The sequence below is a fragment of the Saccopteryx bilineata genome, chromosome 1 (genome assembly GCF_036850765.1).
Source record: "Saccopteryx bilineata isolate mSacBil1 chromosome 1, mSacBil1_pri_phased_curated, whole genome shotgun sequence".
Taxonomy (NCBI): Eukaryota; Metazoa; Chordata; class Mammalia; order Chiroptera; family Emballonuridae; genus Saccopteryx; species Saccopteryx bilineata.
This window is the reverse complement of record NC_089490.1, coordinates 376,473,605-376,501,165: the sequence shown is the minus strand read 5'-3', so window position 1 is coordinate 376,501,165 and position 27,561 is coordinate 376,473,605. Positions and strand designations below refer to the sequence as shown.

The 27,561-nt window shown below is 37.4% G+C and overlaps 2 protein-coding genes across 13 annotated transcripts in view; one reads left to right on the top strand and one right to left on the bottom strand.

The window, feature by feature from the left end:
* Positions 1-16,807, top strand: part of IMMP1L (inner mitochondrial membrane peptidase subunit 1) — a 65,099-nt gene extending 48,292 nt beyond the window's left edge. For all 12 annotated transcript variants that reach the window (XM_066251191.1, XM_066251192.1, XM_066251203.1 and 9 more), the window contains 2 exons: positions 15,386-15,496; positions 16,645-16,807. In XM_066251191.1, the coding sequence (XP_066107288.1) occupies positions 15,386-15,496; positions 16,645-16,713 (180 nt within the window). In that variant the 3' untranslated portion in view covers positions 16,714-16,807. The remainder of the gene's footprint in view (positions 1-15,385; positions 15,497-16,644) is intronic.
* DNAJC24 (DnaJ heat shock protein family (Hsp40) member C24) overlaps positions 16,473-27,561 on the bottom strand; it is a 62,844-nt gene continuing 51,755 nt past the window's right edge. The window contains exons 4-5 of the mRNA XM_066251204.1: positions 22,608-22,676; positions 16,473-18,407 (exon numbers count right to left, since the gene is read on the bottom strand). Of these exons, the coding sequence (XP_066107301.1) occupies positions 18,277-18,407; positions 22,608-22,676 (200 nt within the window). The 3' untranslated portion in view covers positions 16,473-18,276. The remainder of the gene's footprint in view (positions 18,408-22,607; positions 22,677-27,561) is intronic.

Here is a 27,561-nt window from a genome sequence, read left to right as displayed (position 1 = left end):
GTTTAAGTGCTGCATTCAGTAGAATTTAAGCATGTTTGTATCAAGAGCCATTTGCCCATTTTATTTTCTATGTCTTATTTCCTTTTAAAACTTTTTATCAACATCTCAGAAATAATTGTTTCAGGCAAGAGTCACCATAGGTGTTCAAGTATTGGGCAAAAGTTTGCAGGATAATAGTATAATTGCATAGCCTCAAAGTATCTCTTCCAAGGTATTTATTACAAAAGGAAAAACAGTAACTTCATAGAGGAGAAACCTGGCAGTCACCACCTTTACTGAGTGATCAAGGTTAATTAACTTCACCAATAACAAGAGAGACCAACATACCACAGGCCCTGAACTGAATGAAACACTGAGAAGGACACATCGCTTTTGTGGGATTCTCGCAAAAGAGGGTATAACCTCAGTCCAAACAGGAGAAAACATCAGACAAACCCTAAGTGAGGGTCATTCTGCAACATAACTGACCGATACTCTTCAGAAATGTCAAGGTCATGGAAAAGAAGGAAAGACAGGAATGGTGATAGGTTTGAGAAGACAAAGGAGACGTGGCTTAAAAAATGTTTCAACTAACTTATTAAAGAAAATCTGGTCAAGTCCAATAAAGCTTGTTTATTCTTTTAATCCTACTTAAATTTTTAGAACGGAAATTGTAAATACTTCTGTCCAGTGAACTCACCTCTCCAATGAGATAGCGAGCAGGAGAATGGAAGAGTGGAGAGCGGTGTAATGAATGTGTCACCTGCTCTCACCAGTCACGGGGCTGCTGGGACAGCTCATGGCAGGGAGGGTGGCCTTGACGCAGAATATCACTTTCTTAGTAATTAACTTAATTTTCTACTTTTATTTAAAATGTCTGTTTCAGTATCAGATTACTATTCTAGTGGTTACATCTATTAACGAACTTTACCTTTATCTTCATCCCCAATGTAAGCATATAATTAAGACTTAAATTGTCATCATTGTAAATTTATTTTGAACTATAACATAACAGCCACTGACTGTACTATAAGCACGTTTGATCAGTTGACTATTACATAATCAGTCTATTTATTTACCATCCATAATAGACTATGGTTCAGCTGTGCAAATGTTTTTGATGTTTATTACTAGAATGATTGTTAGCTGATGGTGATAATGTTGAAGATGATAGTATAGTGGCAGGTCACCTCTTTTTCTTTGGACTTTATCAGGGACACTGCATCCTTTTATTCTTCAAAAATGTCAAATTTTAACATAATGCACCTTCACATGACTGTTATCATTTCATGAGGCATTCTAGTCACTTCTGAATTGCTTTAGCAACAAACATATGCTTGAGACGAGAAGTAGTTTACAGACAGAACAAACGTGAATGATAGCATCCAGGGTCTGTGTGCTTAACACACCACACCATTGTTCGTGTTTTCTCTCTGAGTTATTAGAGGAAGAATATCAGGACAGAAGGATGCAGAAAAGACAACCAAAGGACTGTAAGATGTAGATTTTTAAAAAATATTCTGTTTAAGAAAATATTCATTGAATTTTATGTTTGATGAATGGATAAATCAGAGGACACTACATTCATTTCAAACCTGGTATATTCCATTCACTTTGGTTTATAAGTTTGTAACTGTATAAACACAATTACAATAATATTGGCCAACACTTACATATTTACTCTGTACCAGACACTTTTGAAACTCTTTACCAGGGTTACTTTATTTAATCATCACAACAGCAACCCAATGTGATAGTTAATTAAAATAAATATTTTACATTTATAAATAAATAAATAAATAAAATCTATATAAATTAAAAAAAATAATTTCGAATAGTTAGTGAGAGAAACAGTTGGAAGTCAAACACAAGTAGCCTGGCTCCACCGAGAATCTGTACTCCTTCCCATGCCCCGACTCCTCTCAAGTTGTACTTCCCTTAAAATATATTTGTCTTTATTATTTTAAAAAGAAAAGGAACAATTTCTGATCAGGGCAGTATTGGTTCTGAAAGAGTAGCCAGTGAGTTTTGATGGTTTCCTTGCTTCCAGCACTTTTTCTAAGCTGGAGTTTTCAAGCCATAAGAATTATGTAGCTATTACAGAACCTCTTTAGCAAATGTGTTCCATTAATCAAGGTGATTTATAACAAAAATTCATCCAAGTTTGGAGCACTCTAAAGAGACCGTGTGCAGGGTCTGCCCCTCCAGAGAGTGTGTCCTTTTTCAGCTATTTCAAAAGCACACTGGTGCTGTATTTTATGAAAAGGGTTTCTTTCCCTTACCTGTGCATCCTCTTAGAAAAATTATTGTTGTTTATAAGATGAAGACATTACTATTCAGATCTTGATCAAACTGCATATTAAAGATCATGAATATTAAATGTGTTTTGAATTCCAGGCAAAAAACATTTAAGTATATGCTTCAGAAAACAAAACACTGAAGTTGTCATTTGGAACCTAGAACATAGAGTTTAGCATATGAAAGAAATAGCATTGTTTCTAAGTTGGCATTAAGGAATATAAACAGATCATTGGTTAACTGAAGTGGAACCATTTTATTCATTCCAGAGTTCTAAAAGTCCATGTGGCGAGCAACACTTAGGAACCATGATTTATTTTTTACATTAAACATTTGGAAACTAAGCAGTCCCTATCAAGGTTCTAGTGCAGTGGGTTTTGCTTTTTTTATTTTGATAGTATTGAGGCCAGTGATTCTTTCCTTTGGTTTTGGGTTGAACATTGGCTACTAGGATATAAGCTTAATTTGTGACTCTCAAAAGAAACAAATTGTACTCAGCTCAAACAACTTGAATGACTTACCTCCCTATACTATGGCAATTACTCAGTTTACTGCTAAAGCCTCTAATTTGCCAAAAATAATTCATTGGAAGCGGAAACATAAAATGAATTGGCATTCTCCTATCAATTTGCACAGTAGGCAGAGTAAAAGCATATTTAATGTAGGGGATTTGAGCCAGGACTCGGGAAATGGAGTAAAATTTTGTTAAAAAGGTAATGAAGAGACAAAGAAAAACACTTGATTATCTTTCTGAGGATAATGTGTGATAGTCTAGTCTGTGATTTTAATCCTTAGTGTAACAGCTTTAGAAAATGGTCCCTGGGGAAGGGGGAGAAGTGGTGATGGGAGCAGACTGGACTTGAGGTGGTGAACACACAGTACACTGTAACACAGATGATGTATCATAGAACTGCACACCTGAAACCTGTGTAATTCTATTAACCAGTGTCACCCCAATGAATTCAATAAAAATACGGTCACTTTATGTAGTTAACACTAATAGCCCCATAATGTGCACTGTGTATTTAGGTTATAGTTCAAATCCTTGAATATCCTAATGCTGTTTTTTCTGTTTGTTTAAATGTCATTTACTTCGGCTAAAAGTCACAACCATATGGCGTTCTATTACCACGCGAATTATAAACAGCAAAAGTACTTCTGGGAGGGAGAGGAATCATCAGATTGAAAGGGCTTCTTTATTATAAGCTGCTGATACACTAAATCCTTATGTCATTTAAATAGAAGAACTACCTAATAATGTCACTTATTACAACAAGGATATCTAAACAAGGAACTTGCTTTTTGCAGACGACAGTGATAACAGCCTGTGCTGCATATCCATTTCTCAGCAACGGCTCCCAGGTTAATCAATCATGGCTTTCTGCTAATGTCTTGATTGCAGCTGATGTGGAGGAAATATGTTTACTCTTTTGCTAAAGTGAAGTCCACTGCGGAGATGATGTGACTTTTTCATCCTATAGTTAACACAATTCTGAAGATAAATTTGACGTATTGTTTACAATTCTGAGGTGTTTTTCTTCTGATGTTAACACTAAAATATCTTTGAGGCCCCCACAACTTAAGCATTTTCTGATGTGTTTGTTCTCAGAACATTTTTCAGAATAATTTGATCTTAGTTAAATAATAACATGTAGTTTATAGGATTTTATTTTATAGAAATGTATTATATATATGTTTGAGTATATATGCATGGGCATGTATATGCATATGTGAAGATCAATGCTTCTATTGAAAGATTAGCAAGTCTGCCTGAGACTAATGTGTTTTGCTCATAAAAATATTTTAACCACTCAACGTTGATTTGCGCTTCCAGAGTTGGAAGGTCACCACCATTGGTGTGAATCCAGAGAAGCAGTTGTACAATTCAGTAAAATGCAAATATTATATGTACTTTTATCTGCAAGTTATAAGAGACCTCTGTCCTTTAAGGTTGCCTAAAAATACTTGGGAGAAATTGAGACTGAAATTGTAATGCTGCCTCTGAATGTTAGCCTCGGAAGCAGACTCCAACTCGATAGTAGCGCAGAGAATGTAGTCCAGGTATCATGCAGCTTCCCGACGTGCTCCAGGGGCCTGCTGGAAAGCCACTCTGAGTAGGTAGAGTATGTTCAAATGGCTTCTGAGACAAGCAACTCAGTGAAGTTCTCTGTTACCACTCTGGGTAATTGAAATTCTGCAGGCTTCCGTGACCCATTTAATCTTAGTCCATAAAAGCATTATCATTCTACAAAACTACTCTCTACATAAAATAAGAATAGAGAAGAGGAATAACAGATATAAAAGCAGGTATGCATGTTATACAACAGTTAAAGATAGTAAATTAGCAAGGAAATATTGGCTACTGTACTGCTACCTTAGATAAGAGCATGCCATCCTCCTGAATTGTTATTTTCCTAACTTTTAATGTTTAAGAAAAGTTTGGAATCATTTATGTATAGTTTGGCACAGCGAGTGCTTCTCTGTCCCCTAAACGCACAGGCAGAGCCAACGGGAAAGGAGACAAAGGACTTAAAACTACAGGGCGAGTAATATAAAATTCTAAGATCAACGGAAGGTTCTGATCTATTCCTATACATGGTGTGTGTGTGTGTGTGTGTGTGTGTGTGTGTGTGTGTGTGTGTGTGTGTGAATCTCTCAGTCAGGAAGCAGGCGTCCCCAAACTACGGCCCGCGGGCCGCAGTGCGGCCCCCTGAGGCCATTTACCCAGCCCCCACTGCACTTCTGGAAGGGGCACCTCTTTCATTGGTGGTCAGTGAGAGGACCACTGTATTTGGCAGCCCTCCAATGGTATGAGGGACAGTGAACTGGCCCCCTGTGTAAAAAGTTTGGAGACCCCTGGATTAGAGGAACCTGTGTCTTCTGAAAAGACTTGAAATTTGCCCCAACTTCCTTATGTAAAGAAAGTCAAAATCGGTCTGGGGACAAAGACTGCTGTGGGCTTCTGCCGCTCGCTGTACACGTATGTAAGCCCAGCTCAGGCACCGTCCTTGAGGAGGCTGTGCCTCAGGAGCAGCTGGAACCACCGCACTAGGGGTGGGAGGGAGAGAAGACTTAAATGGCCTTCGGAGGCTACAGAGGTGGGCAAGCTTTCTCAGTGTTAAGTTCACGACTTTCCTTTTTTGTTTTTTCCTTTTATTCATTTTTTTTTTTTTTTTAGAAAGGAGAGAGAGAGGGAGAGAGAGAGAGAGAGATAAGGGGGGGGGAGCAGGAAGCATCAACTCCCATATGTGCCTTGACCAGGCAAGCCCAGGGTTTTGAACCGGCGACCTCAGCATTTCCAGGTCGATGGTTTATCCACTGCGCCACCACAGGTCAGGCCACAACTTTCCTTTTAATCTTTTTTTTTCACTGATACATTCACTAATACGACGTTTACTGAGCACTTATTTGGGAGCCACCAGCACCATGTTGGGTAGATCAAGTGTCTGCCTACATGCTACCCAAAAGAACTCTCTGCAAAGAAAAAAAAAAGGGGGGAATATTCTATATGTATGCTGTCCAGGATGATAGCCAGTAGGTACGTGTGGTTGTTGAGCATAGGAAATGTGGCTAGTGTGTCTAAGGAACTGAATTTTTAATTTTATATAATTTGTACAATTAAACAGCCGTGTGTTGCTAGAGGCTACCGTATTTGAAGGGACAGCTTTAGGAGCGCGTAGTCAAGTTGGAGGAACAGATAAGACATTGCAATAGGATGTAAGAGAACCATATACAAGATGTGATAAGATGCTAGAGGACAGTTATCTGGAATGGGGTGGATAGGATTAGTCCTGACAGGGGAGATGAACCTGAAGTTCGAAAGGTAAGTAGGAGTTAGCCAAAGCAAGCAGCATGTTCAGGTCTAGAAGGGGAAGTGCAGCACTGTGCTTTGGGTAGCCGCCACAGTAAGTTCCGGTGTCTGGAGCACATGGTGGGGAGCGGTGGGGAGGGAAAAGAGATAAAAATGAACAAGCAAACAGGTCTCAGTTTCTTGTATGTCTCTGGCAGGGGATGACATTATTACATTTGGTTTTTAAAAGATAATCCTGATACTACTGTAGACTGAGGGAAGATGGTTTGGAGTAGGAGAGACTGGAGGCAGGGAGACCAGTTAAAAGTCAGTAAGACATAATTGAAATAACCTTAATAATGGAAAGCAGTAAGAAGTTTGGGGAAAGATTAAGGAACTATGTAGACAGGATCAGATACTGAAAGAAATGGAATTGAAGGGCTTAAAAACTGACCCTAGCTTCTGGCTTTGGTAGTAGGGGTCGTGGTGTATTCAAGTAGGGGGCTCTGGGGGAGACGTTAACTTGGGAAACGGAGAGAAGATATATTCATTCTTGAGTAGTGTAAAAGTCTATCTCATAACCCTACTGTAGATTGTATTTTAAATTAACATGCTGGAAATTAAATTAATATAGAAAGTGGGGGAAAACCAAGTGCTTTCCCCGCAGGATGTCTGGCTGCTGTACTCGTCCCTCTGATGTCCACTGTCTACTTTCATGATCCCTTAATCAAAACAATGTTTTGATGTTCTCAGGCTTCAGAGATCAATCTTTTTAAATATCTTCAGCTATTCTCTTTGTAGCTTACATCATCACAAAAACTGTCATCTGCCATCCACTTTCCTAATTCACAGTTTTGTTCTAAATAACTTCTGGGGTATGGAATATTAGGGTTGTGGTTTTGATGAGTAAAATACAAGTAAGAGAATGTCAAAGAAAAACATGCAACACAATGCTTTTTCTTAAGGCATTTGTAAGCATCAAGTACAAAATGATATACATATTTTAGTTTATGTTCTTGGAGTATGGACTCTTTTGTGACCCAATCTCTGTGGGTGGAGCGCAGAGCGCATTCCTAGCAGCTGAAGCTAATTCAATGCTGTGAGAATACTCCAGCTCCCAGAAGTCTCCTGGGCATACCCAGGAAGGAAGCTCGCCTGCTATAAGGAAGTGACTTAGCGCCAACCACGCAGCTCCCTGATCTTTTCAGCCATTGGCCATGAAGGACACGCTGTAACAGCCTATAGGCTGAACCCATGTATATAAGCTAGCTTACTTCCTGAATAAAGTGGATCTGCGTCACTGAACCTGGTCCCCGGAGTCAGGTCTTTGCGTCTCCGTGGTCCTCACCCCTGGCAGGACTTACTTGTCCACAATCTTCTACTCGGCTGCAAATCACTTTTCTAGCCAGTCTCTACATGCATGAAGCAGGCATTGAGGCTACAGAACATTAGAAAGAACTAGAGATTTCCTCTGTAGAAATAAATCCATACAGAGATGAGTTCTGCTTTTAGGAAGAATTATTTGAAGTCCCAGGAATCAAGTTTTTGGTGGAAAAATATTAGTACATACTTTGTACAGTATGTATCTGATTTACCAACCACTTAGACTTTTTCTGAGAGCATGGGAAAACTCATTATTTATATGCTTAACACTATATTCTATTACTCTATGAAATACCCTGGGTTTCATTCAGTTAGGCTCACCTTTTAGAATATGAGAAAAGAGTATACATCAGGTTATATTAAAATGAAAGTACAGAGATAGTCTTGAAATGAAACTATAAATGATGCTCCTTTTAAGTACTCCAAACAGAGCAGGTATAACATTGTTTTGTAAACAGAACAAGAAATCAGAAAGCAAAATAATCCATTATCCTAGGAAATGAGACATTAGTCAGATGGCAGGGACAGAAGGGCCTGTTGACTGACTTCTGTCCTAACCCTTTCCCCCTTCCTCAAACCTTCTTACTAGTTGGTAGGCAGTTCTGAAGAAGGGAATACTCCAGAAGGGAGAGCCTAAGCATTTGGTATTTAATAAACATTCTTTGATGAAGATTCCTATTAAAAGAATAAAAATAGACCAGGCCTGATAGCTCAGTTGGTTTAGAGCCTTGTCCTGAAGTGCAGAGGTTGAGGGTTCGATCCCCGGTCAGGGTACTTACAGGAACAGAATCTATGTTTGTCTCTTTATCTCTTACCCTCTCTTGCTAAAATCAAGAAATAAAAATTTTAAAAAATAAAAATATTGGCCTGACCTGTGGTGGCGCAGTGGATAAAGCGTCGACCTGGAAATGCTGAGGTCACCGGTTCGAAATACTGGGCTTGCCTGGTCAAGGCACATATGGGAGTTGATGCTTCCAGCTCCTCCCCCCTGTCTCTCTCTCCTCTCTAAAATGAATAAATAAAATAAATAAATAAATAAATAAAAAATAAAAATATTAGTCTTTAGTACATTTGGATGGTTTGGTCTTAAAACTGAATTTCACTAATCAGCATAATCAATATGGCAGCTATTCGCATAGCTATTTAAAATATATATTAAAATGTATATCTTAAATACATTGCATTCAATTCATAGTCTTGGCTAATACCAGAACTATATAATTGAATACAGTGTAAAAGAAAATGACAAAAGCATAACCAAAGTAAAATTACAAAGCACAGTTCACTTTACAAATTTCTGAGTAGACTGTATAGGAAAATCTGGAACAAAGAGAAAGCCCAGAAGGCATCATTCATACCAGCAGCTGGGGCACCTGCTGGTAACGACAGCTAATATTTAGTGAGTGCTTAGTGGGTGCAGGAGCCTTATTCCACCTGGTTCTCAAAATGTCTGCAGGGCATTATGAGTCCCGGTTGTATCTATGTAGATGAGGTATAAATAACCTGTGCAAGGTGCTTAACTAGTAGTAGCTGAGCTGTATTTTGAACTCAGACTTATGACTAGACTGTTTCTTTAACCACTTCGCTCAACCCATCAGAGATTCTGATCCAGGCTGGATGATACTGAATACACAGGGAGATCAAGAAGGAGCTTAGCTTTCAATAGCATGAGAATGAACAAGTCAGGTGTTAGACTAAATTCTAAACCTACTCAGCAGGAGATGCTCAGTCACAAAGTGGAACTTGTTAGTAAAAAGCACCCCCCATTGCTGTAGGTGTGTGTATCCTATTGGAACTTTTGTGTAAATTCCTCTTTGGTAATAATTGGCTGTGAACCTTACAGGGCCAGCACTTTTAAGTAGGAAACAACAAGAGTAGTCTCCAGGAATGATGAAGATAGTATAGCAGTAAGTCAGCATTTAACTGGAGAGAAAAAGCAGGACTGCATAGAAATAGTACCCACGGAAATAATCTGTGTGCAAGGTATTCCATATCTGGTCGCTCTAAATGCTGTTCCCTTTGTCATGCCTCTAGCATTGGGGAGCCCCTCCAGCAGGACTCCAGGTATGCCGCTCAGGCAGACAAACATGGGCCAGAAGCTGTGGCGGGAATGCCAATGAAAAACATTAGTGTAACTGGCCCTTGAATTTTGCTTTCAGAGATACCCAAAACTGACACTTGAGACTCCCGTTTTTTAAAATTAAAGATTAATAATGTTTTCTCAGCTTTGTGTTCTCAAAAACTCTTCTACTTGATTGTCTCCTGAGGGGGGGATTTAATGCCTCACTGACATGTTTTTGTTGATAGCTTTGTTGATGTTATGGGAAGGGTAAACCCCATCAGTTATTCACTGGTGGTGTTTCTCTGCTTTTATGTGATTCAAAAAAAAAATACTGGGTTTTCCAAAGTCCTTTTATAACTATATAGTTAATAAATTATTTCAGTTTTCAAACATTCTCTACAGTAGTTTGCTTATATCAAACCATGTCTACTTTTTGGTTATATGTCAGGATTAGGCAGAATATGCATTAGCCACGTATTGGTATGGTAATTTGAGCTGATCCTGCTTACCTGAAAGAGGGTAACATAAAAAATAATTATTTGGGTATTAATTGTGAGACTAAAATGACATGTTACAAATGCATGTTCATTATACGGACATTTTTCCTGACCAGGGATATTATCCTGATTGTCTTTGCCAAAAAGAAACAAGGCTTTCTCATTGCTTGCATAAGAAGTGTGTGCCTCCTACTTTTCCTCTAGAACTGAGGAAAAATATAATCATGTCAAGAAGGGCTCCAAAAACTTTGCCTCTCTCCTTGCCTTTATTTTTCTTGAATAATGATTCGGATTATTTTGTTTCTTTAATAACAATAAGCTATGATTTCCTTTCACTGACAGTCATTTTAGAAGAACCATTAAAGAGACATAAGCAACGAGGAGCAGTGCCCACCCTTACCTTTGCTGGTTGTAAATTATAAAACACCTGGCAAATAAAGGGTTAATTAAAAATCAAATCTGTTATTAGGCTTTTCTGTTTTTTGCAAGGTCAAAATTACAAATATCTTACTCTTTAGTCCAAGAACTTTTGCTTAATTAGATACTCTTTGCTTTAATCAAATGAGTTTGATTATAGTTTAGTAAAGGTGTTATTTGATATTTTGGACTCTTTCATCAGATTTCACTTGAATCCAGAAAGGTAACACCTGTGGGTTGGTTCACAAAAGCCTCTTTTGTTAAATGGACACCCGCAGGCCATGAGGCAATTACATTTGTTGCTTGTACTATAAAAGAGGCACTTAACTAGACCTAGGGTAAGCAGAGCTGAGAACTAGAGGCTTGCTTCTTTTGTCCAGCCCTGAGATTAGGTTTTACTGTAGCTCAGGAAGCAAACCTCTGACGTAGAAAGGAAAAACAAGAATGATTTAAGGGTTCTTTTAATGCTTTAAAATTTAGCCCTAAAGTTAGCTGTATCTAAGACCCTGGGAAAATGTAGATTTGAACAAAAAGTAAATGTTCTACATGTCATTCATTGTAAAAATATATATTCTTATTCAGTGTCATGTAGTCATTCAAGTTACCATTGAAGATTTACAAAAGTATAAAAAGGAGAAGTATCTAATTATTAAAACTTTTGTTTATAAGATGTAATGACAAAACACGGAATTAGGGATTTCCATGTTTGGCCATTTGCAAAACATTTATTACAAATACATTTATTAAAGTCCTGTTCTAATTAAGTTGGAAAGTTATGCCTTTTAAAAAATACATTTAAAAACATTTTTAATATATCTTATTAATATTTTGTATATTGCTACAGAATTTTGTTTTATCTGGCTTGAATTTTCAATTTAGTGATAGCAACTTGGTTAATCCAACAATGACTGTGTTTTGAGTTAGAAAGGACATTTTTGTTCTGTTCCTTGCCTCACTCCATACCAGAAAGGCTAGGTTTTGAGTTTCAGACCCCTACCTAAATTGCGTTGTACTTTGTTTGTTTAAATAAATGAGTTCTTAGCTAGACTGATGGTTTAGTTACCCAGAGATCTGGTGACAATACTGCTAAAGGCAGTCATTTAATTGTACTACACAAAGAAGCAAAGCCTCCTCTCTCGATTGGAACTTACGTTTCTCTCTTTCTACACAGCCAAAGACAGAAAACACATTTTTAATTCAACAAAGTTCTTCCTAAAGGGCAACTTTTTTTTCCCAAAAGCACAAGTGTCTCTGAAAGGGCTAGGCATATTAAGACACACAACCACGTGTATGTATATTTTTAAATTATCTTAATACATACTCATCACAAAAATGTAAATTTTGAAACATAAAGGTTTGTTGTTATTTTTTTGTGACAGAGACAGAGAGAGACAAAGAGAGGGACAGATAGGGACATACAGGAAGGGAGAGAGATGAGAAGCATCAATTCTTTGTTGAGGCATTTAGTTGTTCATTGATGGCTTTCTCATATGTACCTTGATGGGGAGTGGTGGGGAGTGGTGGGGGAGGCTACAGCAGAACAAGTGACCCTTTGCTTAGGCTAGCAACCTTGGGCTCAAGCTGGTGAGCCTTGCTCAAACCAAACGAGCCCATACTCTTGAGGTTTCGAACCTGGGTCCTCGGCATCCCAGTCCAACGCTCTATCCACTGCACCACCGCCTGGTCAGGCGAAACATAAAAATTTTATATGTTTAAATATATACAGGGTGTCCATAAAGTCATGGTGCACTTTTGACCGGTCACAGGAAAGCAACAAAAGACGATAGAAATGTGAAATCTGCACCAAATAAAAGGAAAACTCTCCCAGTTTCATACCTATTCAGTGCAGCTCGATGTGGGCTCACGCACAGATTTTTTAGGACTCCTTAGGTAGCTATCCCGTATAGCCTCTACAGACTCATCACTGACTGATGGCCTACCAAAACGGGGTTTCTCCACCAAACTGCTGGTTTCCTCAACTGCTTATCCCACCGAGTAATGTTATTCCTACGTGGTGGCGCTTCATTATAAACACGCCGATATTCACATTACGCTTTGGTCATGGATTCGAATTTAGCGAGCCACAGAACACAATGAACTTTCCTCTGTACCGTCCACATCTCGACTGGCATGGCCATGGGCTGTTCCGCTGTACACACGGTGTTATCATCTGCGCATGCGCACATGCTGCCACATCATCCTACAGAAACTGGGAGGATTTTCCTTTTATTTGGTGCAGATTTCACATTTCTATCGTCTTTTGTTGCTTTCCTGTGACCGGTCAAAAGTGCACCATGACTTTACGGACACACTGTATACACATTTCCTTGTAACTTACTTTCTTCACTGCTATATTCATGTAAATCAGTTTTCTTAATCCAGCTGTTTATTACTATATAAATTTATTTTATTTAATCCCTGCCTACTGAGGAATTTTTATACTGTTGCCAATTTTGATAGAAATAACAGCATAGTGAACTTCCTTGTTCCTACATAATAGCAGGCAGGCTGAGTGAGTCTGGCAAATCTTTTCTGGAGATTTTGATAGAGAAAAGGTAAAACTAAGTCATTCAGTTGACCCTGAAGGGGGTGCAAGGTGGAGATGCCAAAGACACATGTTACTTACATCAAAACCTTCAGTTTTGCCTGACCAGGCAGTGGTGCAATGAATAGAGCATCGGACTAGGATGTAGAGGACCCAGGTTCAAAACCCTGAGATCGCTGGCTTGAGCACAGGCTCATCAGCTTGAGCGTGGGGTCGCTGGCTTGAGCATGGGATCAGACATGACCCCATGGTCATTGGTTTGAGCCCAAAGGTTGCTAGCTTGAGCAAGGGGTCACTCACTCTGCTGCGGCCCCCAGGTCAAGGCACATATGAGAGCAATCAATGAACAACTAAGGTGCTGCAATGAAGAATTGATGCTTCTCATCTCTCTCCCCTCCTGTCCCTGTCTGTCCCTCTCTCTAACTCTCTGTCAAAAATAATAAAAAAAGCTTTAGTTCTCACCAAAAGTTTCTCTTCATATTGTTATGCAGTATGCTAAAAATACTTTAAAAACTAGATAATTTGAAGCTGTTTTTGGCAATGATGGAGTTACTGGTGCTGAACTTGCTCTTCTGCCATAAAGAACTAGAAAACTGGACTCAATCTGTGATACAGTGACAAAGTGCACAGCTGACACATTGTGGTTTCTCCCAAGGCAGTAAGTACTTCAGAATGTTAATGACACATAGCTTTTCTGAATATACTACTTTGTTCTTCCTTTCACATATGAACTGAGATATTCTCATTTGTCTACTTGAGCAATCTTATGCTTCCCTGCACATAAATCTACTCATATAGGTAGAAACCAGCCTCAATCTTGGCCCTAGAACCTATAACTAGTAACACTAATAAAAAGAGAATGATCTTATAGTATCTCATATTCTTTCAAGAAACTTTCTCTACAAATAGGGAAATTTAATATTTAACTATACCTAAATGAAAATAATTAACTTGATTAATTTTTGGCAAGTATTTCTACATGATATAAGACATTTCAACATTATGCAACCTGTGATATAAAGTGAAATTAAAATTTTATGTGCTCGTATACCTTTATTTTTCCAGAAGGTAATGGTGAGGGGAGAAATCAGTAGATCCCAGAGGATGTCAGGGCAGTGAAAGGACCATCATGGTGGGTGCACATCAGACATTTCCCCAAACCCAGGGAATGGACTACAGGAATGGACACTAAGGTGGACTGTGGACTTCGGGTGATTGGTGTAGGTTTACCAAGGATAACGAATAAGCCGCTGTGGTGGGGGACATCACTAGCTGGGGCAGCTGTGCGCGTGGCAACAGGACGCCTGGGGGCTGTCTCAGTATCTTCCTCTCAGTTGTGCTGTGAACCTAAAACTGCTCTGAAAAATAAAGTCTCAGAAAAGTAATTTGTGGCATTTTAAAAAACTGCAGTCACTTTTTCTTAAACCTAATAGTAATATTTTTATTCACATCAGGTTCTCAAGTAATAGCCAGTCAGAAGAGCAGTGAAAATAATTCTTTCCTGACAGGTCCTTTGGGACTGGTCAATAATTCAACTCTCTTGAGTAATAAAAACCAAATAACAAAAAACTTTTAAAATGCAATTTTAATTGTTCTGGGAGAATAACTTTTTAAGTTTATGTTGAACAGATATTAATGGGCAAATGTCTCATATCAAAGAGGGCTTGATTTTTTTAAAGAAACATGTACTGTTCTAAATACTCTTATATTGTCATTTAAACTTGTATTATTTACCAGTTAATATACAGGACATATAGAAACTAGGGTCTTTTCATTTAGTAGAAGGTCACCATCATTTATTTTACAACTGATGGTTTTATAATAGTTCCTTCTAGTTCTTGATGGTCATTATTGAAGTATAATGCATTGGAGATATGGCCTGTACAAAGGCAGAACAGGGATCTTAATTAGAATTCTGACAAGCCCACTCCAATAAAATGATGAGATTATTTGTAATTGATGTCACAATCAATTACCATTTAGTTCATCATGAGCAGTCTAATAGGTCTGGCCTTGGTACTGGCCCCAGGATGTTGCTGAATGAGCGGCTACCCTGCTTCTGCTGTTACTGCGACAGGAGGGCACATTTTCCATCAGCATCCTAATGACCTCTTTTGAAGTCTATTAAATTAATGACCCTGTCACACTGTTTTGATCTCTTATAACCTCAGTTTGGGGTTTGTGTAACAAATTAATGTTTGGGAACCATGTGGCAAAAAAGATAGGTCTTTTTAAAAAGTTGAGACCCTTACTGTTACTTACTTTTAATAAGTTATTTCATTGTGTATAAATAAGAGCAAAAATGAAGGCATAGTGTTTGTATATATTTTATAAGAGAACTTAGGACATTTCTAACTGCACAAGACATATTTTTATTTCAAGTACCCACATTTGTTTTTTCCTTTTTCAAATAGGTGCCAGTGGGTCATGTGTGGTTAGAAGGTGACAATCTACAGAATTCCACAGACTCCAGGTACTATGGACCTGTTCCGTATGGACTAATAAGAGGACGCATCTTCTTTAAGGTACCACTTTTCTCACATTGCAGGCTTCTCTGAGCTGGGGGAAAGTGCCTTTCAAAATGAGCTGTGAATGCCTCAGCTGTTAGTGCGTGCAAACGCTGGCCTTTCATAGCTGTACCATCACTCCTTCTCCCACCCAGACAGGTAATCAAGAATGTTTTTTTGTTTCAATAATAGCATATGAAGTCTTTAATTTGAATCGCCAAAATGTTCTCTCATACAGCTGTTACAAGCATGCTCACCTTCTGGGAATATATCGATATGCATTTGCAGAGGAGCAGTCTAGAGCCAAACCCCTGTAACGCAGGGATAGCCCAGTTGAGTACAGCGAGGAATGGGCTTATGATCCTTGTAGTAAATATACGATTCTTGGAAAGATTATTTTTTTCACTGGCTCCTCCTTTTTGTCACAATCAGTAAGGAGAAAAACAGACATGAACATTTGGGATAATTTAAAGGATTCTTTTATACTTAAGTATATATTTAAGTACTTCGGTTTACAGTTAACTTTGAGTGTATTGAAAGAAAACACAAACACGTACACATTCATACATACACATTCACACACACACGCATTCACACACACACTCATTCACACATATATAGTTTGACCCTTAAAGCGCGGGTTCAGGGCACTGACCCCCATACAGTTGCAAATCTATGTATAACTTTTGATTCCTCAAAAATTTATCTATAGTATCTAGTATTTGTTCCAGGAACCCCCACAGATACCAAAATCTGTGGATTCTCAAGTCCCTGATATAAAATCATGTAGAACAATGCATGCAGTTGGCCCTCTGCATCCACGAATTCTCAACTGTGGATCAAAAATGCTATCTTCGGTTTGCTGTTAACTGAACGAATGGAAGTGGAACCCGGCGTACAGAAAGCCAACTGTGTTTATTGAAAGGATTCTGTGTAAAAGGGGACCCACACCGTTCAAACCATGTTAGAGTTTAAATACATACACACATATAAATTTACTTTCTAAAGTATTACTTTAATGTAGGAAATTTGTACTTGAATGAAGAATAAGGAGAAAGTGATTAGTTACATGGCATAGAGAAAAGGGATGAATGAAACAAAAAGGATTGTGACGACGACATAACATTACTTTCGTTAATTGTCTTCAACCAATTTTGATTTTACAGATTTGGCCTCTGAGTGATTTTGGATTTCTACGTGATAGCCCTAATGGCCACAGATTTTCTGATGATTAGCAAGCATTTCTTCTTTTGATTACTGTCTCCTGTTCAAGTGAATTTATTATTGCCATAGAAACCATGTACTTCCTAATAAACCATTTGCTATTCACTTTGTTATTTTTAATTATTCAGTGTAAAGAATAAGTAATGCATAATCTGCAAGCTATATTAATTCTAAATATATGGGTAAAAGTAAACCAGAATAAGTTATCTGAATCTTATGATAGGCATAAAAATATTTTTTAGAGGGGAAACCTGGATGACACCTCAAGCTTTGAATTTTTAGTTTTATAGGTATAATGAAAAGTAATCTCCTTGTGAATATGCTTCACCCTCTAGCTACATTTACAAGCCAGAGTAGAAACTAGTCTTATAAGTCCAAACCAACCATAAATGCTGAGTTCAATCTAGTAACAAGCTTGGCACACACTTGAAATTAAGAAAGTTTCAGTGATCCCAAAAAAGGAAGGATTCCTTTATAAATCAATTTTTAAAATGAGTTCTGACTTACACTATACATAGAATATTAAATATATAGAAAAATAAAAATCTTCAGTCTACTATAATCAGTAATAACACATTATGCAAGTCCATTTCATCATACTAGCAATGCAATGGTTCCTTATTCCTAAATACAGTTATTAATTCCAAATCTTGGCCTGATCTGTGGTGGTGCAGCAGATAAAATGTCAACCTGGAATGCTGAGGGTGCTAGTTCAAAGCCCCAGACTTGCCTGGTCAAGGCACATATGGGAGTTGATGCTTCCTGCTCCTCCCTCCTTCTCTCCCCCCCTCTCTAAAAATGAAAAATAAAATCTTAAAAAAAAACACTATATCTTACTACTCTGAAATAACAAGAAAGGTAATGCACCTGTTCCAAATTATTTTTTTCCTAAAGAAACCATTTCCTAAATTGTATTTAAAGTTGACTATGGCAGTGTTGAAGAAGCTGACTCCTTTAAATACAACCACCTGAAGAATTTGGAAAGACAGTATAGGACTGAAATCAAGTCTTCTGACTCCAAAGCTACCTTTCTTTATACTTTGCCTCCTTCTTTAAAATAACCTCATGAATATCCATATCCAGCCTTCACTATGGGAGAACTAGGCTCACATGTTATTTACAAAGATTCTAATTTAACTCTAATGACCTGAGATTTTGAGACAGTTGTACACAATAGCCCTATAACTTTGACAGCTAGAAATGTTAGCTCAGAAATTTACTAACTCTAAAAGAATATGATGATATTGTGACCCATTAAAAGAGCAGCTATGCTTATTTGAAGAAACAAATCAATAATAAAGTTCTCAAATAGGAATCCACTAAATACAATTTATAACTCATGTCCCTTTTTTGGTGATCTGTAAATATAAATTATAAATATATAAAAGAGCTAAGTTTTCTATTAATCTGGGGTAGACTTTGTTTGACAAGCTTACATTTATTTTGCAAATAACAGCGACAAATAAAAAGAATCCTTATCAGCTTTATACAGTTGCTTGAATGGACTAAGTTGGAATGGCCTCGCCTCAACATGTCTGAATATGCAGTGAGAGGGTTCCACTTAGTGAACAATTTCAGCTACAAGGAAGGAGTTCTACAATGAGTGAACATGTATCACAAGAAACCAGGGTTACTTCTTCGGCTTCATCCTTGGAAACACTGTATTTTCCACCACAACGGCAATTCAGAGAAAAAGAGTGATCATCTGCAGAGAAAACAAAGAAAATGCTTCAAACACTTACAAGTAACTACAGCTGTAACACCAAGAAGTGGTTGATTCCACTGAAATTGCAAAGCTAAAGAAAAGGTCAATAAACAGAAAATATATTAAGTGACAGCTTGAAAATATTTCTTATATAGGGGCAGTGTTTCTAAAAATTATCAAAGAATCTTTGTCTACAGAGATGGTCTGAAGCTATAAATCAATAGTCCAAAGATCTTGGGGTGACAGCATATGCTCAGAAGTGACCCAGGAAACTTATTTCAAGTGTTCTGTTTTCTTAAGATTCATATAAATATTTCATACTCTTCTCAACACTGTCCAAAATATTATGTAAAGGGAAACACATGCACACATACACAAACCTCCTTGTCTTACTATTTAAGAGCAAGCTTTTGCCTGGATTATATCCTTTCAGAGAAAACGCTATTTTCACCATTTATCAAGTTCAACATTTAAATGCATCTGTTCTGGTATTATACTGTTATCGAGACTCCTGACAGATATATGGACATACACTATGGTAGTTTATGCTGTGTGTGTCCGTTTGGTATTTACAAATGATCTGTGAACCAAAGGGCTATCACTGAAGTGAGATGCCCACAGGAGGCTACCCGGTGTATGGAACGTCTATCCTACTTCTGGTGGAAATTTCATCAAGTCTGTCATTTTTCTGGGAAGTTGAAATGTTTTTGTCCTTTAACTGAGAGAATTCCTGATTTTACTGGTCATTCAATTTTACTGTCCCTGAGAAGTGACTGTCAAAGAAAAACAATTACTGATCACATTTCTTGTACTACTGCCATCATTTGTTACCTGGCTAAATGAACTAAGTCTCAAGATACAATTTCTTACAGATAAGATAGGATATCTCCAGAAAATTCTCCAATTTCATTTTTTAACACTTAGCTTTCATATGCCTCTAAGAGAGAAAGAAAGAAAAAAATTCACAGTTTTCGCTCCATAAGACACACTTTATTTCCCCCAAAGGGGAGGGGACATGCCCGTGCGTCTTATGGAGCAAAAGATATGGTAACGGTCTTATTTTTGTTCTCTAATCAAGTCTGACCTTAGAAAAACTCACAAATAAATCAACGTTAATGTGTTTCTTTTATCATTAAGGGAAACATCAATTAATTCATCCAATCCTGCTTTTTATTTTTTACCAAATGCCTTTTTTCAACATTAGGAAAAGTAACAATCTTGAATTTTAAAATGCTAACATCTTCCCTGTCTGAACCAACATACAATATGTAGGAGAGGAGCATGCTTTCACAATGAATTATTTTATTATCAAATTGTCTAAAAATACGTGTACTCTAGCAATTGGTCTTTTAAACTAAATTCCCTTCTTGTTTTTTTACCACCTCAGTGAACCCTGAGAAACAATTTGAGGTGACATGTGTTTAGTAAATGATGCACAGGCCACCATGGGCTACTGTAGAGTTTTGCCATTGATGATTCCAAATGTTAATGCACATTAAAAACTCATGTCTTTAAAAGTGAAACTAAGAGACATTGATAAGAGTGTGGTGGTTACGGGGGGGAGGGGGGAATGGGAGAGGGAAAGGGGGAGGGGGAGGGGCACAAAGAAAACAAGATAGAAGGTGACAGAGGACAATCTGACTTTGGGTGACGGGTATGCATCATAATTGAACAACAAGATACCCTGGTCTTGTTATCTTTGAATATATGTATCCTGATTTATTGATGTCACCCCATTAAAAAAATAAAATTATTAAAAAAAAAAAAAAAAAAAGAAAAATTACTATGACTTCAGATTGACACAAAGAATACCACCAAATCCAGAATAAACTGCATCAATGGAGGATGCATAAAAAAAAATGACTGATATCCTTCATATATTTACTTACAAAATCAACAATTTTCAGATAAATTTTTACTGAGAAATAAAAAAAAAGTGGAGATCCAAAAAAAAAAAAAAAAAACAACTCATGTCTTAACTTTCTTCTTATATTATTCTATCACTTAACAAAGTGATATCTTCACAGAAGTCATCATTTTAAATAGAATGAATGAAGACAAAATCACCAAGTTGTATGTAAGATTATAAGGAAAGGCTAAAGCTTCGGTCTCTCAACAGTTCTTCAAGGATGCCTTAAAAGCATAATAAAATGCATCATATCACCTGCCCTTGAATGGAGGAGCTAGTAATTTGCCTATGTCTGTCACGTAGCGTTTCACCCACTCTTCTGTTCCAAACCTGCACCTTCCGAGGCTATTCTGCAAGTGGCTGGGAAGGAATCTTTAACCAATTTAATACTTGGACAGTTGATCCACTTTTTATTTAACTTTATCTGCTAAGGATGCTCTTTTCAAATGCAAAAGAAATTCAAAATTACAAAATTCAATTGCAAAACCTGCATGACTAATTTTTAAATGATTCTGCAAAAATAACAGCCTCATGCAGCTGTCACTCAGTATTTTCTCTCACAAGGATGAAAACTACTTCAATCTTTACAATAAAAAAAACAAACCTTAATTTAAATAAGCATCTAAGGCCAACCCATAGATTTAAGATGGACTATAATGGCTTACAACTGATTCATTGGCTGTGGTGGGATTCTTCTGTATCTTCTTCATTGTCAAGTTTAGGAAGTCTCAAAGAAAATAACACATTTTTGATAGCAGTTGACAATTTTCATGTTGTATACTTCCTTTGATATCTCAGCATTTTTACTTGTATCCAAAAGTTCATATATTTGCTAAATGAACAGATGCTTGAACCACCAATCCATATTCTTAATTAAAAAAAAAACTTAATTATATTTTTAAATGATACTGAAGAAGGAAAAAAACAGTTTTCACTATTTTCGTATTATCAGGAATAGTAAACAAAATATATGAGGCACATCAACTACACCAAAAAGAACTGATTTGTTTAATAAGAGATTAAACACACACACAAACACACATACTGATTGATAAGACAGCAATACTATATCTTCAAAAGATTCATTTAGCTGGACAGGTCTCCCTGATAAAGGACAAGTTCTAGTCTGCCCCCCCCCTCCCCCCCCCACGGGCTAGCTGTGAAAGCCTACATCACTAGTATGGTTCTATTTTCACAGTAGTTTACGGCATGAAAGTTCAGTTTACACTGATGAAACTGCGTCAACCCCTGGAAGCCCCCGTTACAGAAAACTGTTTTCCAGTCATTCACTGCAATCAAGAGTTTCTACTCTAGGATTCATCTGGCACCTTAGGAACAGTGGCCCATATGCAAAAGCATGACCCCCCCGTCTGAGTCAACCCCGTTTGACCCAACTTCCTAACAGTGCTAAGAAAAATATTTGCCATTAAAAAATATTCCATTAAACTTGGCTTCAGGTAGGATGAAGATTATTACAAACAATAATAGATTATTGTTTGATCACAGTCAGTAGGAAATTTTAATACGCCCTTGGGGAATTTGTAATCCAGGCTGAACAACAAAGTTATAGGGTTAAAAGTATGTAACAATTCTAGGAAAGAATAAGATTTTGTTCATTTGACCAGACAAATATGGAAGTGTGGTATTCGTGGCTTCTATTTAGAAAAAGGACCTTAACGTCTTACTGCAGCAACTCACAGAACTATGAAGAGTGGAGAAATTAAATTAGGTTTAGGTTTTAAAATTCTAGTAATAGGAAAATGAAAAGACATGACTTCATGGCAAGTAAAAGGGAGTGACAGATTTTTATTTTCCACCTAAGACACATCAAAGAGTGAGTGTAAAATCAAGCTCTAAGGAGAAGACTGTGACTTTGGAAGGCCTGCCCTGACAGCTTATGATCCCGTATAAACGAACACAAATTCTACTGGGAACGTCAATGTAGGAAGGATGGAAAAGAATCATCATTTTTAACTTTATTTTCCCTATTACACAGATGACAAGTAAACCAAAAACCAAAGTAGTTTAAAACAAGAAAACCTTATTAAACTTTATGTACATACCTAACATCTAATTTGAATAGAAAAATAACTAGAAATCAGTCATACAGGGAGACAGCAATTATTGAAGCTTAGAATGAAACAAAATATTCCAGACAAAAAATACCCACATATATATCAAAAGCCAAGCTATTATTTCTTTTTAAGATTCCAAATATCCTGAGGGTTGTTTTTCTTACAGAACACCCCTGATCCTTTCCTTTTCTGTAGTCAGGAGAGAAAAACTCCTACCTTTGCTCCAAGACATGTCTTCCAGGTACACTTGAGCATCTACTGGTCCCATCTTTCTTAGATCATCTTCTGTAAAATAGAAAATGAGACAATTCTGATACTGCAATGACAATCATGAAGAATGCAGAAAAGGCAATTCCAGCCTGGTCAGTATAATTCTAATTTACTTACCATTTTACAACTACTTTTGACAGCAGTTTTAACGATACTTGACTTCCACTTACTAAAAATTCCAGAGCATACCATTTATAAACCTTTAACAGTCAAAATCTATCCCATTTTTTCACAAATGTGCAACATGCAAAACCATGACGTTGATTTTGATGATTCTTTGTGATCACTGACCTCTACTTTGTGAAAGAAAGGACAATTTTTTTGGTCAGATAAATCATATCTGTAACTGAGGAGGGCAGCGTGCGGCTGAGTAAAAATATCTGTATTTGAATCTTAGTTCTAATATTTTAGTAGCTTTCTAGGTATATCAAGCTATCTCTACCTTATCTATTTAGAAGTTTAGTTGCTATGGACTGAACTGTGAGCCCCCTCCCATTCATACGCTGAAACCCTAACGCCAATGTCACTGTATTTAGAGATAAGGTTTTAGGTGACAATTAAGGTTAAGTGCAGTTGCAGGAGTGGGGCCCTAATCAATAGAACTGGTGGCCTTGTAAGAGGAAAAGGGAGGTCTCCCTCCATGTGCATGCACTGAAGAAAGTATGAGAGGCTGTTGGCAAGCCAGGAGCAGACAGCAGCAATTGTATCAACTGGTACCTTGATCCTGCACTTCCTAGCCTCCAGAGCTGTGAGAATAAATTGCTGTTGCTTAGCCACCTAGTCTATGCAATTTAGTTATAGCCTATGGGACAGAATAATACAAAGGTGTTGTACCAATAAAATCAGATCTGGTACCAAGTACTTTATAAAGAATAAAGCTCTACCCAAATTAAGGGGCCACTGGTCATCTGATTCTTATTTGCATGCAACAGAATAATTAATAGGTAACTTAAAGGAAGAATTACTTTAAAATATTTCAATAACCACACAACACAACTGCCATTTCCTGGGCCAAAGTTGTTTCTATAGCTGGAAGGGATCCAAGAAGCCTGGAATTCCAACTAAGTTTAGTAAGAGGATGATCCAGGTAGTTAGTATAAGCATGCACTCTTGCTTACAATAAATATATTTGGAAACAAAACAACTATAGATGAGAAGCACTTGTCTTTGTTTTTAAAGGCATGTTATATAGTTCCTATATGCTGGTATCATTCTTCTAAAAGTAAATGCTTAAAAGAAACTACTAAAATCCACCCCCACACCAAAGGAACTGTCTTTAGCTGTCTCACTAGTCTCTTATTCACTTGCTGAGAATGCTTCCCTTTGTGCTGTTGTGTGAATGCCTGCAATTTAATTATATTTAATAGCTGCCTTGTTCAGAATTTATTGGTGAGTTATATAACTTTAAAATAGATAAAAAGATTATACAGTATTTTGAACTGTCCATGGTTTTCTATCAGAAATGTCAAATATTCTATCACTTCATATTTATTGGGTACCAACGTTCTACTGAACTGTCCCTCAAATCTACAGATAGAGACTTGGCCGAGGGGCCAAGGGTGCTTCCTCCATCAGTGTGCCCACTGAATAGTTTATGCAGAGTGTATCAACATGCTAATTAACTTCTGAACAAGACAATGTAATTTCCAAGTTCTATATAAAGTAAACTTGACTTATATGTTCTTCAGTATTCCTAAATATTAAAGAATTCTGCTAAAAGTCACATGGATAAAGACAAAAGTATCTCATTTCATATTTCAAGATCTTACAGGGCAGTCTGCTTGAATGGGGAAATGAAGCAGTTGTCGACATGAGTAAGGAAGGAACTGGCACTGAACAGATCCTGGGTAGGGAAAAGCGGAAATAATTTACAACCAAGATGCCTATATTCCAGTGTATCTTACAGATGTCAATTATTTTTTATATCAATTAAAGAAATTCAGACAAGGCAGAGTTAATGACAAAATGAATAAACCTTAATCTGACTTATCTGGGGCACCTATATTACATTTATATACAAAAAGAGAAATCATTCATATATATCTATATGCCTTTTTTTTTTTTCCTGTATTTTTCTGAAGCCAGAAACGAGGAGAGACAGTCAGACAGACTCCCGCATGCGCCTGACCGGGATCCACCCGGCACGCCCACCAGGGGGCGACGCTCTGCCCCTCCGGGGCGTGGCTCCACCACGACCAGAGCCACTCTAGTGCCTGGGGCAGAGGCCAAGGAGCCATCCCCAGCGCCCGGGCCATCCCCGCTCCAGTGGAGCCTCCGCTGCAGGAAGGGAAGAGAGAGACAGAGAGGAAGGAGAGGGGGAGGGGTGGAGAAGCAGATGGGCACCTCTCCTGTGTGCCCCGGCTGGGAATCGAACCCGGGACTTCTGCACGCCAGGCCGACGCTCTACCACTGAGCCAACCGGCCAGGGCATGCCATTTTTTTTTTTAAATAATGAGAAATAACTGATAAGTACAACTGCCAAGCAAGTCAGCTGTGTACTGCTCTGCTTCTCTATTATGAAACTACTGTTATTCTCAGGTTACTATTTCATGTGGAACCCTAATACTCAAAAATGTGGCTCTTCCATTTTTATGTACAGGAACTTTAGAGTTCCTGCCTACTGCTTAGTTAAAAGATCAGCTTAGACCTTATCTCATGGTAAAAGGCAAAACAGAACACAAGAATGGTTAGCTACAAGGAATACAGTAAACTACTGTCATGCTCTGTGGCTGTCTAAACATCTATACTGTATTGATCTGATTATTCAAGACTATGTGATATAGTCCAACTTTCTGTGGGGATTCTGGTTTCAAAGTCAGTATCTAACACAAAAGAAAATGCACTGTATGACACCCCATTATATGAAATGGAACAGGAAAAACTGTCCTGCGGTGTCAGGCGTGGGGAGTGGGGGTGACTGAAAGGAGGGTGCGTTTACTGTAAAAATTAATCAGGATGTACAGTTAGGACTGGTGCACTTCTCTGTATGTATGACATACGTCAACACAAGTTTTAAAGGGAGTGGAGACTAGTGGCTATGCTTTTAAAGAGTAATAAGGAAAGAAGAGATAGGGGAAGGAAGTTAAGAACCCCATAAGGAAGTGTATATTCTTTGAAAGGACGGTAATCTAACAAATTATGAAAAAGGCTGGGGGTTATTAACTCGGGAAAATTGGATCCCTGGAGAATTTTATATATTTATATATTTTGGATATTAATCTCTTATCATTTGTATCATTGGTGAATATGTTCTCCCATTCAGTGGGTTGTCTTTTCTTTTTGTGGTCTACTTTGCTGTGCAAAAAACTTTTTAGTTTAATGTAATCCCATTTATTTTTTCTTTTGTTTCTGTTGCCCAAGGAGATGTATCAGAAAAAATACCGCTAAGAGAAATGTCCAAGATTTTACTGCCTGTTTTGTTCTAGAAATTTAATAGATTCAAGTCTACCATCTAAGTCTTTAATCCATTTTGAGTTTATTCTGTGTATGGTGTAAGAAGGTGGCCTAGTTTCATTTTCTTTTTCCACATATCTGTCCAGTTTTCCCAAAACCATTTATTAAAAAGACTATATTTATCCCATTTTATGTTTTTACCTCCTTTATCAAATATTAATTGACCATAAAGGCGTGGGCTTATGTCTGGGCTCTCAATTCTAATCCACTGAATTATTAATACATGTTTGTTTCTATGCCAGTACCATGCTGTTTTGATTACTATGGCTGTGTAGTATAGTTTGATATCAGGTAGCGTGACTACTCCAAATTTGTTTCTCTTTTTCAAGATTGCTAGCTACTTGGGGTCTTTTGTGTTTTCATATACATTTTTGAAATATTTGTTCTAGTTCTGTGAAATATGCTATTGGCATCTTGATAGAACTTGCATTGAATTATGGATTTCTTTTGGTAATACGGACATTTTAATGATGTTAATTCTTCCCATGCATGAACATGATACATGCTCCCATATATCTGTATCTTCTTCAATTTCTTTCTTCAATGTCTTATAACTTTCTGAGTACAGGTGTTTTATATCCTTGGATAAAATTATTCCTAGGTATTTTATTCTTTTTGAAGAAATTGTAAATGGGGTTATTTCTTAGTTTCCCTTACGGATAGTTCATTATTCACGCATAAAAATGCAACTGATTTCTATATATAAATTTTGTATCCTGCTACATTATAAATTTATCAGTTCTAATAGTGTTCGATGGACTCTTTAGGGTTCTCTAAATGCATTATCATGTTATCTGAAATAATGACAGTTTTAGTTCTTCCTTTCCAATTTGGGCACTTTTTTTCTTTTTGTTTGATTGCTGTGGTGAGGTCTTCCAGTAGTGGAAGCAGACATACTTGTCTTGTTCCCAATCTCAAGGGAAACATTTTCAGTTTTTGCTCATTGAGTATGATGTTGGCTATGAGTTTGTGATGTATGGCCTTTATTACATTGAGGTCAGTTGCCTCTATTACCACTTTGCTGAGTGTCTTATAATAAATGGGTGCTGGATTTTATCAAATACTATTTCTGCTTCTGCTGATATAATTATGTGATTTTTATCTTTCATTTTGCTTATGTGATGTATCACGTGTATTGACTGCAAGTATTGTACCAACCCTGCATCCCACTGGATCAGGGTGTAAATGTATTGATGAACTCAGTTTGCTAGTAATTTGTTAAGGATTTTAGCATTTATGTTCATCAATGATATTGGACTATAATTTTTTCTTTGTTTTTTGAGAGAGAGAGAACCAAAAGAAAGACAGGAACATAGAGCTGCCCTGACTGGGGAATCGAGCTGGCAACCTCTGCACTCCAAAAATGATGCTCCAAGAATAGCTCCAACTGAGCTGTCGGGTCAGGGCTTTATTTCTTTTTTTAATTTTCAGAGAGATAGAAAGAAGA